The following is an 18,375-nucleotide window of genomic DNA, read 5'->3' as shown; positions in this document are numbered from 1 at the left end:
TCTGGAACTCTGAAAAGTAACCAAAGTCTTGCAACAATCTAAGCATCTGTTTAAGGCGGGGGGGAAAAAAAAGACCGGGATCTCAATCAGAACAGCGAGCACTGTGGCACTTGAACCTGCCCTACTCTGCTCTCTTCTCCCTAGCTCTACAGTCTTCCTTGAAAAGCAGCAGCCTCCCAACTATGGAGCTAAGAAAGCCAAGTGCCAAGCAACCACTAGAGGAAGGAGGAGGGCGGGGGCGCTTGGAACAGCCTGAAGGCCTGTGCCCAGGCAGCGGTCACTCCTTGACCTGTCTGGCAGTTCCTCGAAAAGCCTCATTCTCAGGGTGTATCTTTATTTGACCTGACTCAAAGTTCAGTCTGTGTGAACCACACTATAAGGCATTTGTTAAAAAAACAAAAAAATTGGTAACAATTGTACCACATTGCAGTCACCCCAGGTGGCAGTACCCAATGGTGCTAACAAGAGGGTGAAAAGGGAAAACCGGGGAAGGAACTGTCCATGGAGGGTTCCAACAGATCTACCATATTGCTGGGCGTCTAAAGGCCAGGCACACACAAGGACTGTGTGCATGGCCCTTAATCTCTCACTCTGGCTAACCCTGAGGCTCAGCATAAAGCAGGAATTGGAAGGCTAATACGGGTTGTAAAGTACGTGCTAGAGTGTCAGATGTAACCCAAGTTCCAAGCAGAGGCCTGAGAGGCTAACCGCTTCAAGGCATTTAAGAAAACCTCTTGTCTACGCAGTAACTGGAACTCGGTGCTAACAGAACAGAATGCCCACTGGATGGACAGGACGAGGAACAGAAACTTTACAGAATCAGTCCCAGAAAGCCACCAAACAGCAAGCAACAAAAATAACAACAGTTAAAATAACAGACCTGGGTGGTTCCTGATTTCCAGAGTTTGCCCACTGTATCACTTACAATGTCAAATTTTTAATAAGTTATGAACCACGTACAGAAACAGGAAGCTATAGCCAACACACAGGATCCAGAAGAAACAAAAGAAACTCCTGAGAATGCCCAGACAGTGGGTTTATGAAACAAAAAACTTAAGATGAGCTATTTTTAACAACTTTAAATTATTAAAGATTCTAACTAATCTTTAATTCAATTTAGAAGACTTTAACGTGAGATATTTTTGTGCATATTTTTGGTATACAACTTATCTTTATATGTAAGTACACACTCTGAAAAAAATCACCACAGTCAAGCTACATAACTTATCTATCATCTTTATAGTTAGCTAACCTTGTGTGTGTCTGGTGAGGGAGGGGGGGGGTTGAGATCTATCCTCCTAGAAAAGTTCAAGTACAAAATGCAGTAGTGTTAACTATCATCACCACGATGTATACTAGATCTCCAGAACTTATTCACCCCGCATAACTGAGCCTTTTTGTACACTTTGGTGGACATCTCCCCGTTTCCCCTACCCCCAGCTACTGGCAACCAGTTTTACCCCCTGCATTTATGAGGTGGGCTTCTTAGATTTCACACTTAAGTGAGATCGTGCAGGATTTCTCTTGGTCTGTCTGTCTTACTTCACTTAGCATGATGCCTTACAGGTTCCCTTCTGTCACAAATGGCTGTGTTTCCTTCTTTTTCAAAGGCTGAAAATACTCCTGATTTCTTCTTATTGCCATATCAAAGGACAGTCCTTCATTTCTAGTATCCTTTTACTTTCTAGCCTGCCCTGTTATGTCTTATGGATAGCACACAGTCTTGATTGAAAAGTTTAATCAGTTTTCATCTAAAATATCGATACAGAAGAATTTATTACCATTGTGTTAGCTGATTTGTTTGTTTTATAGTTCTTATCTTCTCTCCTGCTATATTTCCTTATTTTTTTTCTATTGATAGGGTTTAATCCTTTTCTGATTTTCTTTTGTGTAACTTGTATAAGTATTTTCTATGTAGTTAATGTGGGGCTTACATAAACTATGGTTATAACAATCTATTTCAAGTGGGTAACTTCACTTACAAGCCAATCTCTACACTTATACCTCTCCCCCCACCCCGACTATACAGTAAGGATGTCATAATTAACAATCATTTATATTGTGTATCCATTAACATCATTTATGATTGTTCTTTATACTTCCGTCATTTACTCACCACTGTAATATTAATACAGTATTCTGTTTTTATCTAGATTTTTCTTGGCCAATGAGTTTCATACCTTCTTATGTTCTTGTGTTGTTATTTAGCATTCTTTCATTTCAACTTGAAGAACCCCCTTTAGTTTTTTGAGAGAGAGAGGGAGCGTGAGCCTAAGCACGTGAGCAGGGGGAAGGCCAGAAGGCAAGGGGGAGAGAGAATCTTAAGCAAACTGCATTCTCCACCCTGAGTCTGACCCTTGCTAGGTCACAAGAGTCTGACACTTAACCCAGTGACTGCCCAGGCGCCCCTCCCTTTAGTATTTCTTGTCAGGCAGGTCTAGTTTTACTGAATTCCTTCAGCTTTTGTTTATCTAAGAGTCTTTACCTCCCTTTATTTTTGAAGGACACGTTTGTCAGGATTAGTACTCCTGGTTGGTAGGTTTTTTTTTTCTTTCAGCTTTCTGAATATACGGTCCCACCCTCATATATTCAGGACTGCAAGATGTTGCTGAAAAATCTGCCCAGTCTTAAGGGGGTTCCCTTGCGTGTGACATGTCATTTTTCTCTTGCTATTTTGAAATTCTGTCTTTAACTTTTGACAGTTTGTCTTGGTGTGAGTCTCTTTCATCTTATTTGGTATCCTTTGGGCTTTGTGGATCTGCTTTTCTATTTTTTCTCCCAGGTTTGAAAAGTTTTCAGGTATTATTTCTTTGAATAAGCTTTCTACCCACTTCTCTTTCTTCTTTCTAGGACTCCCACACTAAGTATTGCATAAGTCCCTTAAGCTACCTTCACATTTTCATTCTCTTTTCTTTTTGCCAGTTTACCGATGATTTCCAATGGCCTTTTAGTTTATTGATCCTTTTGTCTGCTTCATCCACTCTGTTAATGAAGCTCATTTTTTAAGTTTTCAGTTCAGTTATTATATTCTTAAACCCCATGATTTCTGCTTGGTACTTTTTAAATATTTTCTATGTTTACATTCTCACTTTGCTCATGCATTATTGTCCTGAGTTCCGTGAATATCTTTATGATCATTATTTTTCATTTTCTGTAAGGGTAAATCACAAATCTCCATTTCATTAGGGTTCGTTTCTGGAGATTTACCTTGTTCTTTTATCTGGAACAGTTGTACCTCTTTCTTCATTTTCCTTGACACTCTATGTTGGTTTCTGCACATTAGATAGAACACCTACATCTCCCAGTCTTCACAGACTGGCCTCATATAAGCGATGAGCCTCGCAAGTCAGCCTGGCTGGAGATGCTGGACGCCTCTCAAACCTCTGTGCTTGTCTAAGCTGCCATCCTTGGTTTTAGTGGCCCCCAGGAGAGCAGAGTGTGCCAAGTCCTGTTAGTCCCTCCAGACAGGTGAGGTAAAAAGCCAGTTCCCCACACAGCAGCTGGAACAGTTGGAACATTACGTGTGTGGTCCAATTCCTTCTCTCCTCAGGGAGAAGCTAGGAACTGGGGTTTATCACTGTGGCAAATTCCTCCTCCCTCATTTAGACCACATACTCTTTCAAATGGCTACTTCTGTTGCCCCAGGGTCCTCACAAATGCTGTGTCATGTTAGCTCTCATAGCTGGGTTAGAAGCCAGTCCCTTGGGTAGTAGCTGAAAAGGCTGAGGGGAGGGAGGTTAGGTGTGAAGTCCATCTCCTAGGGAGCAGCTGGGGACTGGGTTTTACTGCTGCAGCATGCCGGGCTTAGGAGTTGCAGGAAGTAAGTGCCCATATACCTGTTCAAAAATCCCCAGAGATTAGTCATTACCTGTGCAATCAGCTCCCAGAAACGGGCAACTTAGAAGCCAGGTTGTTGAGCAGCAACTGGAAAAGTCAGGGTGGTTGTATAGTCTACCTTCCAGAGAGATGCTGGGCTTTATTGCTGGAGCGAGCTGGGATGAGCAGTTCCAAGAAGACCCTGCAGGACCAATGAAAGCTGTCGCTTTCTCTGTACACCTGAAGGGACTACAGAAGGCCAGGCCTTGTCAGCTCCTAGAGAGAAGAAAGTTTGAAGTCAGACCCTCAGGCAGCAGCTGCAAAAGTCAGGGCTCTAGATGCAGAGTTCAGCTCCTTCCAGGGAGAAGCTGAAGCCTGGGCTTTTTCACTGGAGTGAGCCAGGGGTGGCAGGGTGGGAGGGGTGGTTGGAGGGTAACTACAGGAAGGAAGTATCCACAAGTATGGAAGTATGGTCATGCTTTCAGAGGACTGGGGACTGCCTACCCCATTAGCTGCCTACCCCATGCAAGCCAGTTATTAGGCCAACCCTCAGGCAGCAGCTGGAAGAGTTAAGAGTGGTAGATGCGCAGTCAGACCGCTCCAGGGTGAAGCTGGGAATAGAGCTTTATTGCCTGCCACTCAGCACACAGCCAAGGGAAGAGCCCTGAGAAGTGTCTGTGTGTCCACCTAAAACCATGTGCCTGTTATTTGAGGTCCCAGGACACTAGCAAATCCCAGGCCTCATCAGCTCCCAGAGATGATGCCTTAGTTAGAAGCTAGTTGTTTAGGTAGAGGCCATGTAAGTTGGGATGCTAGATGTACGGGCCAAGCCTTTCACTCCCTAGGATGAAGCTGCTGGTTGAGGGGGAGGCATCTCCACCCATTGTGTGGCACATTGCGGGGGGTGGGGTTTATGGTGCAAGTGTGTCTCAGCTTTTCTTACCTGTTTCAATGTGGGTATTTCCTTAGTTTCCTGGTATGCACAAGTCTCTTTTAAGTATTTTTCTGGATTTCTCTCTGAGATATCGATCCATGTCCGACAGTGTATTGAATCCACGGGCAGTGCATTTCTTCATTTCTTGCCTACTCAGATACTCCTTCATTGTGATTTTCCTTATCTCTTCAGAGCATCTTGAGACTGGATTTCTAAAGAAAACATTCTGTCCATCATCAGCAAGTCTAGCAGTATGTACTGACTGTGTAGAAGATACCATGCCAAGTGCTGTAGGGGAAACAGAGATAAACCAGATATGGCCAATGACCTCAAGAAACTTAGTGTAGTGGGACAGACATTTAAAAAAAAAAAAAAGGTGTATCACATTAAGGTCACTAAGACGAAGCATTGGAAAACTTGCAAAAAACAAATCTCTTGTCTTATTTGAGAAAACTTAGAAAGATTTATGGAAGAGGGACATATTTGAGGTGAGGCAAGTAACAAGTCTGAATTGCAAATGTTACTACTTACGGAGAGCAAGTGGCAGCGGCCCAGCTGGGCAAGGCGACCAAGTGTCTCACCATCAGAACCACAGCCAGCTTCACAACAGTCGAACTTCTGCACTTTCCCTGAGCGCGTCACTGTGCGCAGGAAGATGTCTGAACGTTTCACTTCGCTCCATTTCTGTGGTCACGTATCACCTGAAACTTCAGAGATGTCAAATGTGTCCATTCAACCGAGGCATCTAGAACAAGCTGTCCAATTCAATTTTCTGTGATGATAGAAAGTTCTTTACTTGCACTGTCCAATAATGTAGCCACTAGGCAAATGTGGGAATACAATTTAATTAAAATTTGTTGAAATACCAATTGTGGCTAGAACCACCATAATGGTCAGTATAGGTCAAGAGTATCTGGTTGCTCTTAGTGAACCACTCACAAAATTATGGGATGATGTTGGGCCAGCATTTCCTGTAAAGTTCAGAAAGTCAAATTCATGGAATCCTGTTCTTTTGGCAACACGGGGATCTATCTAAAGTGAGACGGATTTTATTCTCCATTTTTGCATATCTGGCACAGGAACTTCATTCATGTGATAAAACAAATATTTACTGAGCATCCATTAGCAGCAACAGACTTAAGCCTTTCCAAGACATGTTGCATGAATACAGAACACCTGCACTTTTCTAAAAATTTCACAATGCATTGTGACACACATGTAAGAATGGGAAATAAGGATGCTGGAAACAAGAAGACAAAACAAAACAAAACAAAGTAGCTTTAAAAAACATTGCTTAAGTAGGAGAAATTCAGGTGGAAAGTGGCAGGTGATATGACTAAAGGGCGGTATCAGGGATCTAAGTTTCTTCATCTTTGTTATTCCACCGTGCCTGAGGGTTGCCTCCTCACTACTGTTCACATCTCTTTGGCCAGACCTTAAACGGCCTCAACCTAGTTACAGTGGGGTCTGGAAAGTAATTATTCTTCCCACCCTTCATCATTGAATAGTGAAATCACAAGCCAAAATATGGCATTCTGCTATTAAAGGAAGAAGGGAAGAATGGATATTGAGGGATAAGTAGCAATCTCTCAAGACCCAGAAATATTGTGGATTTCATGATAATGGAAAACATCTAGGATCCCCATGGTGAAACTGGAGACATAAAAAGGGAACATCAAAAAATCACTTTTACACCTCTCCTCATTCACCAAAAAATTCAATGAAAAACTAAATTAGAAGAATTAATGCAATTATTTTTTTAACGAACTAGATATTTTAAAACCTTTATTTAAAGCAGCGAATGAATGTGCAGTTGTACCCACTAAAAATCCACCATCACCGTCAGACACAGAAATCAGAAAGTTTATTTAAAACAGTTCACAACTATTATATTGTATTGGACAATCATTTATTTAAAATAATATCCTAAATACTTACAAAAATAAATCAAGTATTGCTTCTATTTTTTTCAAGTGTCAAAGTCTTTGCCATAGAAAATAGAAAGATTTATAAACTAAACATAACATTTAAGCTACATCAAGTTTAATAACTGCACGCTATTTTCTTTAATGGTTGTGCTTTACAAATTCCCAAACTACTTCTTTGCAATGTACAAGTTCACAACAGGAATGTACGTATACAACCATACATACACATTTTTACATAGGAATGCTTCTCATTAAATATGCCTATAGAGAACCTAACATAGTACTGTGGCTAAAAACCACCCCAGAGAGCCAAATGTGCCACTAAACAGAAACAGGTGTAGATGTAGAAGCATTATGTAACATTCAAATTAGCAATCCAGTTATCAGATGATGACATCTTAATGAGGGATACTCAGTTTACTGTTTCTAGATAAGACACTAATTCTTAGTCTGTACTAAATCATAAGAGTTCAACAGCCTTATTCACTGAAAAAATAGAATTAAACTGCAAATATTTCTCAATACATTAAGTGATCATTGTCAAATGTATACACACTTTTAACCAAAAAAGAGAAAGGAATATTAACCTTAGAGCAAATCCTCAAAATTAAAGATCATTTGCAAATTGGTCTGTGAGTTTACTCTTTTATCAGTGGGGCATTCAATTCCTTATCAAACAGATAGATGCTGGCTTTCTCTTCCCTGGCACACGCACTCCAGCCTCAAAACACAGACATAAATCATAGTTCGTGATGAATATTTATAATGCTGTGCCACCCACAGGGTGTCAATCTCACTACATTAACCAGATGTGGAAAAGACTCTCACTTCTGATCAGTTCCTGAATTTCCATAAGGTTAATCACAATAATACAGAACTTTATATTAGTCTTGTATAAATACTTCTGTGTCAAGCATTTTAAATTCTACTTATCAACTAGAAAAGTGATAAATCACAAAATTTGCTTTTTCTCTATTAAAAAAGAATCTAGCTTTATGTCTTTATTCAGAAATTGCACGAATTGTTTAGAAATTCCTAATATAATAATTGAAAATTTATGAGCAATTGACTGTGAAAATACTAATTTATTGAAATTGATGCTTTACAACAAATTCCAATAAAAGGGAGCTTGAAGAGCTTGTAAAATCTCAATCATGAGCAAGTAGTAAACACCAAAGGAGCAGATGTCTTACACTGACCAAAATATACCAAAATGTCATAATATTTGGAAAATTTTAATTAGCATGCTAAAATATCTTCAAAGGGCTATTTCATTTCACTAAAAGTTGCAGGCAAGCAGACTATAGGAAAATACAAAAATGCAAACCAACAATATAATTGCACCAATAAAAACCATCAAAATCTAAGAGGTAGTCAACAGAAGCAACCCTGATGAAACAATATATCCAGACAGATGCTCCCTAATCGTAAAAGACCTAAATGCAGTATGAAATTCTTGTGTTTTCAGTGATTAGAAAAAATGTACCAGTAGATAATCTAAGAACCAAGTATGGAAATCAATAATACTGTAAATGGAACAATACTCACGTGTGCAAAGAGAGGCTGAATATAAAATCTGGACCAGGGTTCTATGGCCTGCAGGCCATACCCATTCCTCCTGCCAGTTTTGTAAATAAAATTTTACTGAAATGCAACAACACCCATTTTGTTTATATGTTGTTGATGGTTGCTGTTTTCACACTGAAAGCAGAGTCCAGTACTTGGGAGAGATCATATGGCTCAAAAAGCCTTCAGTATTTACTAAACTATTTACCATCCATCTCTTTACAAAAAGTTTGCTAACCCCTAGTCCAGAGATATGCCGACAGGTATGCAGTTGTTGAACGGCACTGGAAAGATTAACTACGAAGGTCACAACGTAAGGTATTCAGCTATAAGGAATGCAAAATGCTAATTATGCCACAATTAAATTCCTTTTCATATCTGAGAGTCCAAACAGCTTTCTTCTTTTTCAGTTTGTGTTCTAATATCAAAGAGTATTTCCAAGTTACTAAAGAAAGGTTTAGTACAGCACTGTCCAAAGGAACTTTTCCCAATGACGGAAATTTTTTATATCTGCACTTTCCAATACTGGAGCCATCAGCCACATGTGGCTGTTGAGCATTTGAAATGCGGCTGACGTGACCAAGGAACTGAATTTTTTAATTTTAATTAATCTTATTTAAATCGCCACATGTGGCTTGTGGCTATAATGCTGGACAGCACAGACTCAACCCAAGATCTAAAGTGTGACTCCAAAAAATGACCAAAAAAGTTAGAAAATAACACCACTGAAAATAAAAGCTCTGGAGAGAAGTGAACTGAATACCATAAACTCAGTCCCAGACAGATTCCTTAATTTGTAAACAAAATCAGACTGATTCCAGATGATTCCATCACCGCACCATCTCTTTGCAGTCAAGAGGAGAAACTATTACAGCATGTTTTTTTAGCAAATGCCCTGATAATTTTATGCTTAAAAGCAATAGTTATAATCATTATATTAAAACATGTGTGGACGTTTCACACAAATTATATTTTTTGCCTTACTTCCCCTCAGAAAAATCACTTATAAAAGTAGGCTTATTTCCATACCCTTAACATTTCAACCATGCCGTACAGAAGCCCTTATCTACAGTAGGTACATATGAGAACTATGAAGTTTCCTGAATTTGCAAAATCTCTAATCAGTCACTTTTACTATGGCAAAAAGTCATTTCAATAGTCAAATCTTCCAAATGTTGTATCTTCCATTACATGATAAAGTAGATCCATCTGATGACAGATTTGAGGCCAGAGGTAAAACCTTGTATGTATCGAGTCAAAAAGTATAACTCTTGTATAGTTCTCCATGAACCTACCCAAGACTATTTTTATATGGACCCAAGCAAGAAACCAAATGTAGATATATTTGTAAATTACTTGTTACTGGTTATACTGTGCAAATGAACCAAGTTACTGGTACAACTGAGAACTTTAAACTAAAATATACAAAGTCAATTTGAAATTGTAATACTCTCCAACACCAAAAGTTTGAGATGTGTGCCTAATTACACCTTCCAGTTACTCAAATATACTCCCTTAGAGAAACAGCTAATTCCATATTTTGTTTTCAAAATTAATTTTGAAAGATTAATTTTATGCACATTAATTTTAAAATAGCTGGTATCCAGCATCACAAATTTCTTTTTCAATCTGGCAGTTAACTGAAGGATACAAAATATTTTAAGGGCACTTCTGTTTATGTTTTCTTTTGTAGTTTAATCAGGTGTTGTAGCAGGAACCTTAACAGAGAGATTTCTTCTGGTGTTGGTGATGTGCCGTTGCTGCGCCAGGAAAGACCGAGCGGGAACGCATGCGCCAGGGTCCCGGCAAGCACTGCTGCCGCTCACGAGCCTAGATTCCATCCCCAGCTTCTGGAATGCGAGACTCTGTACAAACATAAGCAAACAACCAACAAGCCTATTTAGTTTGTCAAGTGCTTTTCACTTGACCAATATAAAGTCATTTCCTCAAAACAATACTATAAGGCTGATGTTTTCCTCATTTTATAGAAAAACGAAGCGTTCAGAAGCTAACTAATCTGTACGTTGCCAGGCTAGCAAGAAGCAGGAAACAAAGGCATAAATTCCAGTTTCTCTATTTTAACTCACTAAATTTGAGATCATCAAAAATAACTGCTTAAATTAATATTCTAAAATTAGGCTTAATTATCACAATAAAAACAGGTTCCAAAGTAAATTTTTGTGTTTGGACCTTACTCCACCCACTGCGAGCACACATAACACAACAGAAAAGCTTAGATCAAGGATTCTCAAATGCAGTCCTCCGATTAACATCTGCACCACAGGAAATATGTTAAAGATGGAAATTCTCTCTTGTACATTCTACCTGGACATATTAAGTCATAAGTTCAGCAGCTGAGTCCCATAACCTATGCTTTAACAAGTCTTCTGATGCATGCCAAAGTGTGAGAACCACCACAGTTCAAATTCACTATCATCAATCTACATACTGAGACATGACAAGTTACTGTAGTTGTGGATATTGGGTTTTTATTAAGAAAAGTAATTACTTTTTCTCACTAAACCACATAACAGAATTTTACAAAGCTTAGAATTAATAGGAATTAGTATCACACAGAATATAATAAATGCTCAAAGGAAATGGGTAGAAAATGAATAAGTAATACATTATTTGGCTCTAATATCTTTAATGATTTATGTATCAAGAGGCTACAGAGGAACAAAGGAAATAATGCACAGCTACCAATGTTAACTAGGATGACTGACTCATGAGGGAAAGTTCTGGGAACACTTCACATAGAATTTCCTTCAAGGCCTTGCTAAATTAAGCCAGATTTTATCAAACAGAGAAGGAGAGAAAAGAGCACAGACTTGAAGTAAGGTGGCATGAAAGAATAGGCATGTTTGAGGAAGGACACCCTGTTCTTTGCAGTGAAGCATGGGGCTCAGACATGGGGAGTCCATAAACTGATAGTCTCGCATATTAAATAAGCAACAGCTAAGGCAGATAACAGCTGTTTTGTTCTCTCTTTTGATGAAAATAATCCAAAAGAACCATATACATCATGAAATGCTTGAAAACATCACACTGATAGTAAGGATGACAAAATAAAATACACTTCAAATAATTTTACACTATTTTCTCCTTGATAACTCAGATGTACAACTACTGAACACAGAACAGTGAAAGACACACTCAGAGGCTTCATGCGTTGTTAACACAAATGCTGAGTACCAGAAACACGTGATTTTCATTTCACAGATATTCATATTTCTGCAGAAGCCCTTTATGAAGCAGAAATTAAATACTTTAGCTCAAATAAGGCAATTTTAAAAATTATGAACTGTTCACAAAGTGTGAACTGTTGTATGCGTGCTTCATGTGCATCAACTAAAAACATTAAAATAAAATATATAATTTGGATTAAAACTAGCATTAGAAAGAAGAGAATAGGTGAGGAAACACCTGAGTACAAAGCACACAGGGTACCTTCTGTGCAGTTATGTATGTAAACACGCATATGTAATGATTTGTGGTAGAAAATATATTTCTTTCTATGGCTCCTGGTCAAACCCTTGATAAACACAACATTCAATCACTGGTTGAATGTCAACTCACCTTATTGTACCAGGCAGAAACAATGAGTTTTTCTTCATAATCACGGAATTTTGCTACTTTACATTCACTCTGGAAAGAGACACAAGAATTATCAAAATCCCAGAAATAAACCCAAACTACCAAAAATGGAATAATTTCTTCACTATGCTCTTCGAGAGAATTTGAAAGACGCATTGTGTGGCACATAAAAGAGTCAAAATCTGAGCTGAATCATGGAGAAAGCATGTACGATACCTTAAGAAAGAGTAAGACTATGACTAGGAAATCTTTATTTCAGAAATTTTACTGGTAGGACAGATCTTAAGCAATAACAACAAATAAGAAACTCATGATTCTCATGCTACTGTCCCCTGTAATGAAGACGAAAGTAATAAATGGGTTAAATGACAAAACAGACCAGCATCTCTGGAGGACTCAAAACTAAGGAGAAGGAGGATGTAGTAAAACATATCCCAGAAAATTCTTAAAATCTCCTATAACGCTTAACCCCAATTTTTCTCTCTCAATCCTTGGTCATCTGTACACTAGATGGCCTGCAGCCATATTTGCATGCTGCCCTAGAGACTGACATCCATTTCTTAATTCCTCAGATGTAGGAAGTTTTGTAATTTCATGGAGAACCAGGTCTAGTTGGCTCACATAAAAAGTTATAAACGAACACATGCGAGTGTTCCTACAGAGAGGTGCTCCCAACACAAAAGGACACGAGAAATGACGGGGGCAAGACGGCCTTTTGCTGGCCCACACCCACTCCGGACAAGACTCCCCAAGAGGGATGGCAGATAGAGTGACATCTGCTATTGATATTACTCTTCTCATTTTTGCGTCTTGCAGAGTATGTACAGAAAAGTACACATGAACTAAAGGCCCACATGCTGTGACGTAACTGCAGTTTCTTCTCACAGCCCTGTGAGGGGTGCCACTCTGTCTTTCTACTTGGTAGGAAGCCACACTTAGAGCATCAACAAAGGTGTATGCTGACTGGCTTTCACTGGGAGGTGAATAATCAAGGCAACTCAGAGGTCAGAGATTTTTTCAGTCCAAGTCTCATTATTTTACAGATGAGAAGACCTAGGACCAGAGAGGAAAGGTGATAACTTTAAGAGAATTTACCAATAAAGCAGTAACCCTGGCCTCTTCCTTTATGTGATATTTAATGCTGGGAGTACAGATACATAAGATACATCCTCTGCCCTCCAGACAGTGTGACACACAGCAAGAACAATGCTATTGTGGGATGAATTCATGAGTTCAAAATATATGGAATCACTATGGAGAAATTACCAACTTTGTCTAAGGAATTCAGGAAAGCTTTATGGAGGAAGACACATGTGAGTTGGATGCTGAAGAACAGATAGTATTGATACAGAGAGATGCACCTATCCAGTGCTTTTTACAGTACCTGACACAGTCTGGACAAGCACTTAGCAAGTGCACAGAAGGCTGGTATGTACTCTGAATGTTAAGTCTTTTAAGACTTTAAACAAAATATTTCCACTATAGTCCATTTCTACTGGCTCAGATATAACATGAAAAAATGGTAAATGAATAGAACGTGTTTCTCTGAAATACAATATTCTAGTTGATTTAAAAAGAAACCAACTATTGATTATGAAAATTTCAAGGCTAGTATTCAGAACTCATCATGGCTCTGCAATTACATATACATTATTATAAGGAAGCACATACTGACTTCAAGAATAGTATCACATCTCACCATAGTATTAAATCATTTTGTAAAATACTTTGCAAAGGAAACTAGAACTTGCCCAATTATAAAATCTATGAATATACAGTTCCAGACTGACATACTTACTAGCACAGCCAGTAAAAATGGTATCATCATTAGTACAAAAATCAACTTTTAAAGACTCAGCTAATTAATGTGAAGATGTCATCACTAACATAACTGTGCATGATTAATAACCAAGACTGCCACTTTAGTGCAAGTGCTTACTGGATTTGATGAGCACTTTCTTCCCCCAGGAACTGCAACTAATGAGTTTACTCAGGTTTAAGTGAGGAATAAGGAGAAGAAAAGAGAAGGAAAATCTAGTTAACAGAGTGGAGTGGAGTACTTTTTAAAAGGTGAGTTTGGTTCCTTTTTTTTCTTTTATTTATTTATTTTCTGAATGAACACTAATCCACATAATTTTAAAAGGAGCTAATATTATAGCAGAACTCTATCAGCCACTAAGGGATACCCACCTGATTGGCTGTTGTGGAAGAGACAGAGACAATGTAGCAGAGTACACAAACTCCTAGGGGCTAGTGGGATGCTTTGTAATAAACACACTACATGCGAAAACATGACACTGCCAACTCCTGATTTCAACTTCTTGTGAAACTTGATCATTAATGGCAGATACTGGACAGCAATGAATTACCAGGATTACACAGAACACTTAAAAGGAGACATGTGAAAATGAAAATTTTACCTCCAGAATCTCAATTCTTCTCTCTTTCTCTGCCAACTGCTTTCTAAGTAGCATTATTTCAGCTGATGCTGGATTTAATTTGGGATCTAAAGTTTTTATTACCTGTTTAAAGAAAAAAAAACAAATATTTTTATCTGCTTTATCAAGTATTGAAATATAAGAACATAACCTATAAATCTCCATAAATAAAGTGGAAAATTACCCAGAAAGTGATCCAGGTGTGAACCATGACTTACTTTACAATTAAATTTGAATAACAAAAACAACATTCTTTAGAGGTAGAATGGTATTATAATTAAGTACAAAAATGGGAAGATCTCTATTCCAAAATAAAATTTCCTTCCTCCAAGGCTCAGTCCTCAGGGATAGTAATTTAGTCTTATTAAACTTGGAGCACTGAGAGGGGCGCCTTGGTGCCTCCGTCGGTTAAGCGTCTGACTTCGTCTCAGGTCATGATCACACGGTTCGTGGGTTTGAGCCCCACGTTGGGCTCTGTGCTGACTGCCAGCTCAGAGCCTGGAGCCTGCTTCAGATTCTGTGTCTCCCTCTCTCTCTGACCCTTCCCTGCTCACGCTGTCTCTCTCTCTCTCTCTCCAAAAAATAAATAAAACATTAAAAAAATTTTAAACTTGGAACACTGAGGTCCTGAAACAACACTTTCCATATTTATCTGATATATTTTTTAAAAAATTAAAATGATTTTGCTACTTATATAGGAACTTACTGTACAAAGTAACAAACAAATTCTTAGCAACAACTCTCTTTACTACCATTATCTAGTTAAACGTAATTCAATATCTAAAATCAATTTATTAGAAACTGATGACTTTGTCTATAACCCAGAGTAGCTCAATCACATTTATGGAAATCACTAAAAGTTAGTTAAAAAGAGGTGTCTGCTCAGAATGCAGTTCATAGAGTCAAGTAAACTATGGAGCCAGCAGTAGAAGAGGAAATTAACTTGAAAATTTGAAGTGTAAATTAGAAGCAAAAAAAATTTTCCAATTATAAGGTCAGCTGTATGATGTAATTACAAACCTATTTAAAAATATGTAAACTGATTTAAAGATTTCACCTACATTTACTGAGGTAAAGGAAAAAGAATAAAAGTTCATATGCCTCAAAATTACTCTGGTTCATTCAAAACAATGTGCTGAGTGCTGAATGTGGCAGCCACTGACTCTGGCACGTGGGATTCAGGAGACTTGGTCCCTGCCTTTGAGGAGTTCACATTATAAAAGCAGAGTTTAAGTCACAATTTAATTACAGAGAACACATCATAATTTGTTACGTCTAAGTGATAAAAAGTATGATCGTGACTTTTATATATTTTCTGAAGTTTGCAAGGTGGGCATTATGTTATTATAATTAATCTCTCCCTCCAAATAATGTAAAGGTAAGAAATGAAATCATGTTTGTCCTACAAGCAATTGTATTTTATTTTTATATTTTAAATATTTATTTATTATGTATTCTTGAGAGAGAGAAAGGAGAAAGAGAGAGTGAGAGAGAGATAAGCAGGGGAGGGGCTGAGAGAGAGGGAGACACAGAATCTGAAGCAGGCTCCAGGCTCTGAGCTGTCAGTACAGAGTCGGACACGGGGCTCAAACCCACAAACTGTGAGATCATGACCTGAGCCAATCCAGGTGCCCAGCAGTTGTTTCTTTAAATGATAGTACTTGATGATGACAAGTATTCATGGTTATTTTTTTTGTCTACTTAATTGTAACCTTTTTAGAATATCATTTAGATATATGTATCAAGAACCTTATTAAAACGTTCTTATCCTTTGACCTAAAACTTCTACTTGGCCCATTAACTTAGGAACAAGGCTATGATGTAAACCAAAATAAGGGGCAAGCTTTCTGTAAAAATAAGTTGTCTACAGTCTTAATTCTAGGAGTAAGAAGGAAAAATAAATGGAAACAAACTATTTCAACAAAAGGATGATGACTAAAATGATACACTGCATTCAACTGAATATTATATAGCTATTTTTTTTACTTTGCAAAGTCTGCTCTAGAAGCGTCTGTCTTGTTTACTGCTTAGTGCTTTACTAAGCAGTACTGTTTACTGCTTTACTGCTTAGTGCTTAGTATAAACAGGTGCTCAATAAATATTAAATTATATTTAGATAACATGAGGAAATTATTATTTTAACTTTTAAAATATAATCCTATGTGCTATGTGTGTGTTTGTCTGTGTCTGTCTTACGGTCATTAATCATGGAGATAGTATGCACCGAAATAAAGGCACCAAGAAAGGTGTATAAGAAAATACACCAAAAGGTTAACAGCTGTTATCCCTGGGAATCTTTCTATGTTTTGTATTTTCTACTAAAAGCACTTAACCTTTTGTGGTTGAGAGAAACCAGACTGTGGCAGGGATGGCCTGGATACTTACGCAGCCTCCCTAGAAGTTGGGGGTAGCTGTGTGCCTAAGTCCTGCCTACTGGCGTGAGGCTGAAAGCGGCTCACGTGGCCCCCAGGCCTGCCGCACTACTACCTCCGGTGCCATCAGGCTGGCCGCCTTCATCTAGCTGGACCAAGTCAAGTGCACCTGGGAATGCTGTGTTCAAGAAGGCAAAGACTCTGTCAGCTGGGGGCTCGGGGACGCTGCACGGAACCGAGTACCTCCCCCACTGAAAAATGGACTTCCTGTGAAGCCTTGGGACCTTGAGGTTTATCTGTTGTGGCAGGTACTATGGACAACTTGATAAACATAAAATTTAAACATAAAAAGAACAGACATATTAGCAGTATTTTAAAGTGTCATCATGTAATCCTCTTTTTTTATTCAACAAATAGAAAAGAGCATATTAATATTCTCTAAGAATACTTTTAAGAAAATACATGGTATTTATGGAAATAAAATCATTTGTGAGAATGTTCTTACAGATATTTAAGTTGGAAACAGGGAAAAAGAATAGTCTGGTAAACATTAGAGTAGTGTGTAACTGTCTAAACTAAATGGTAAAACAATTTTAAACAAGTTTGAAGAACAAAATTTTCACAAAGGCAAACAAACATTCACGTTAAGAGCTAAAGATTACGGGATGCCAGGGTGGCTCAGTCAGTTAAGCGTCTGACTTCAGCTCAGGTCATGATCTCACGGTTTGTGGGTTTGAGCCCTACGCTGGGCTCTGTGCTGACAGCTCAGAGCCTGGGGCCTGTTTCAGATTCTGTGTCTCCCTCTCTCTCTGACCTTCCACTGCTTATGCTGTCTCCTCTCAGAAATACATAAAAAACATTAAAAAAAAAAAAAAGCTAAAGATTCCATACTTTCTAGTCATTTCCTCTAATGAAATCACTGCATTCTCGTTGAAACTGTCTAAGGACAGCTCTGTGTGTGTGTGTGTGTGTTTAATGTTTATTTTTGAGAGAGACAGAGACAGAGCACGAGTTGGAGAGGGGCATGAAGAGAGGGAGACAGAATCCAAAGCAGGCTCCAGGCTCTGAGCTGTCAGCACAGGGCCCAACGCGGGACTTGGAACTCACAAACTGCAAGATCATGACCTAGGCTGAAATCAGCTGCTTCACTGACTGAACCACCCGGGTGCCCAGCCCTGTCTGTGTTTTACATGATGCTGATGAGTGAGAGGCAGAGTGTGTGAAGACTGACCCACGAAGGGGGAGAGGGAAGTGACATGATGCATATTTAGGAGGGATGGCCCCATAGGCGGGATGGGCCTCATGAGAACCTGAGTCAGAAGACTTGAGCTCTGAAGGGTAAGTCACTCACATTCCTTGCTTTCTCCAAGTACATTTTATATCTTTCCTCCATTGCTTTCATATCTTCATCTTTCTTCTGAAGAGCAGCTTCAAGTTCATTGATCTTTTGTACTATTATGGAAAATGAAATGAAACGTGACCAATTTAAAATATTCCCTCTTCACACAAAAATTATATTTATCTGATTTTTTTTCTAAAGACTGATAAGAACATAAATGAGAAATGTTTATTTCTTCTTGTACTAAATTTGTATCTAAAACTTTTGAACTACGACTAATATATTCTCAATCATTTCATATTATTTTTTCTTACAAATATCTATAATCTGCATAGCCAGATATTTTTCTCCCTTCATCAAGTGTTTCAATGAGCAAATACACTTT

The 18,375-nt window shown here is 38.4% G+C and overlaps 1 protein-coding gene and 1 long non-coding RNA gene across 3 annotated transcripts in view; both read right to left on the bottom strand.

Moving 5' to 3' along the window:
- Positions 1 to 3,419: 3,419 nt before the first annotated feature.
- On the bottom strand, positions 3,420 to 5,915 carry LOC144234787 (uncharacterized). Its single transcript, XR_013336083.1, has 3 exons — positions 5,282 to 5,915; positions 4,760 to 5,038; positions 3,420 to 4,092 (listed from the first exon to the last, which is right to left on the bottom strand). It is a non-coding gene; the product is annotated as an uncharacterized LOC144234787 (long non-coding RNA).
- Positions 5,916 to 7,897: 1,982 nt separating this feature from the next.
- The window catches only part of HOOK1 (hook microtubule tethering protein 1), a 69,667-nt gene continuing 59,189 nt past the window's right edge, over positions 7,898 to 18,375 (bottom strand). Inside the window, exons 19-23 of one of the 2 annotated variants that reach the window (XM_077768075.1) lie at positions 18,003 to 18,103; positions 14,262 to 14,363; positions 11,824 to 11,892; positions 9,896 to 10,109; positions 7,898 to 9,484 (exon numbers count right to left, since the gene is read on the bottom strand). In XM_077768075.1, coding sequence (XP_077624201.1) covers positions 9,939 to 10,109; positions 11,824 to 11,892; positions 14,262 to 14,363; positions 18,003 to 18,103 — 443 coding nt within the window. In that variant the 3' untranslated portion in view covers positions 7,898 to 9,484; positions 9,896 to 9,938. Of the gene's footprint in view, positions 10,110 to 11,823; positions 11,893 to 14,261; positions 14,364 to 18,002; positions 18,104 to 18,375 lie in introns of both variants that reach the window. The other variant, XM_077768074.1, reaches the window with a different exon arrangement.

The sequence above is a fragment of the Crocuta crocuta genome, unplaced genomic scaffold (assembly GCF_008692635.1).
Source record: "Crocuta crocuta isolate KB4526 unplaced genomic scaffold, BGI_CrCroc_1.0 scaffold85, whole genome shotgun sequence".
Lineage (NCBI taxonomy): Eukaryota > Metazoa > Chordata > Mammalia > Carnivora > Hyaenidae > Crocuta > Crocuta crocuta.
Note: the sequence above shows the minus strand (reverse complement) of the source record. Positions and strands in the feature narration are given on the sequence as shown.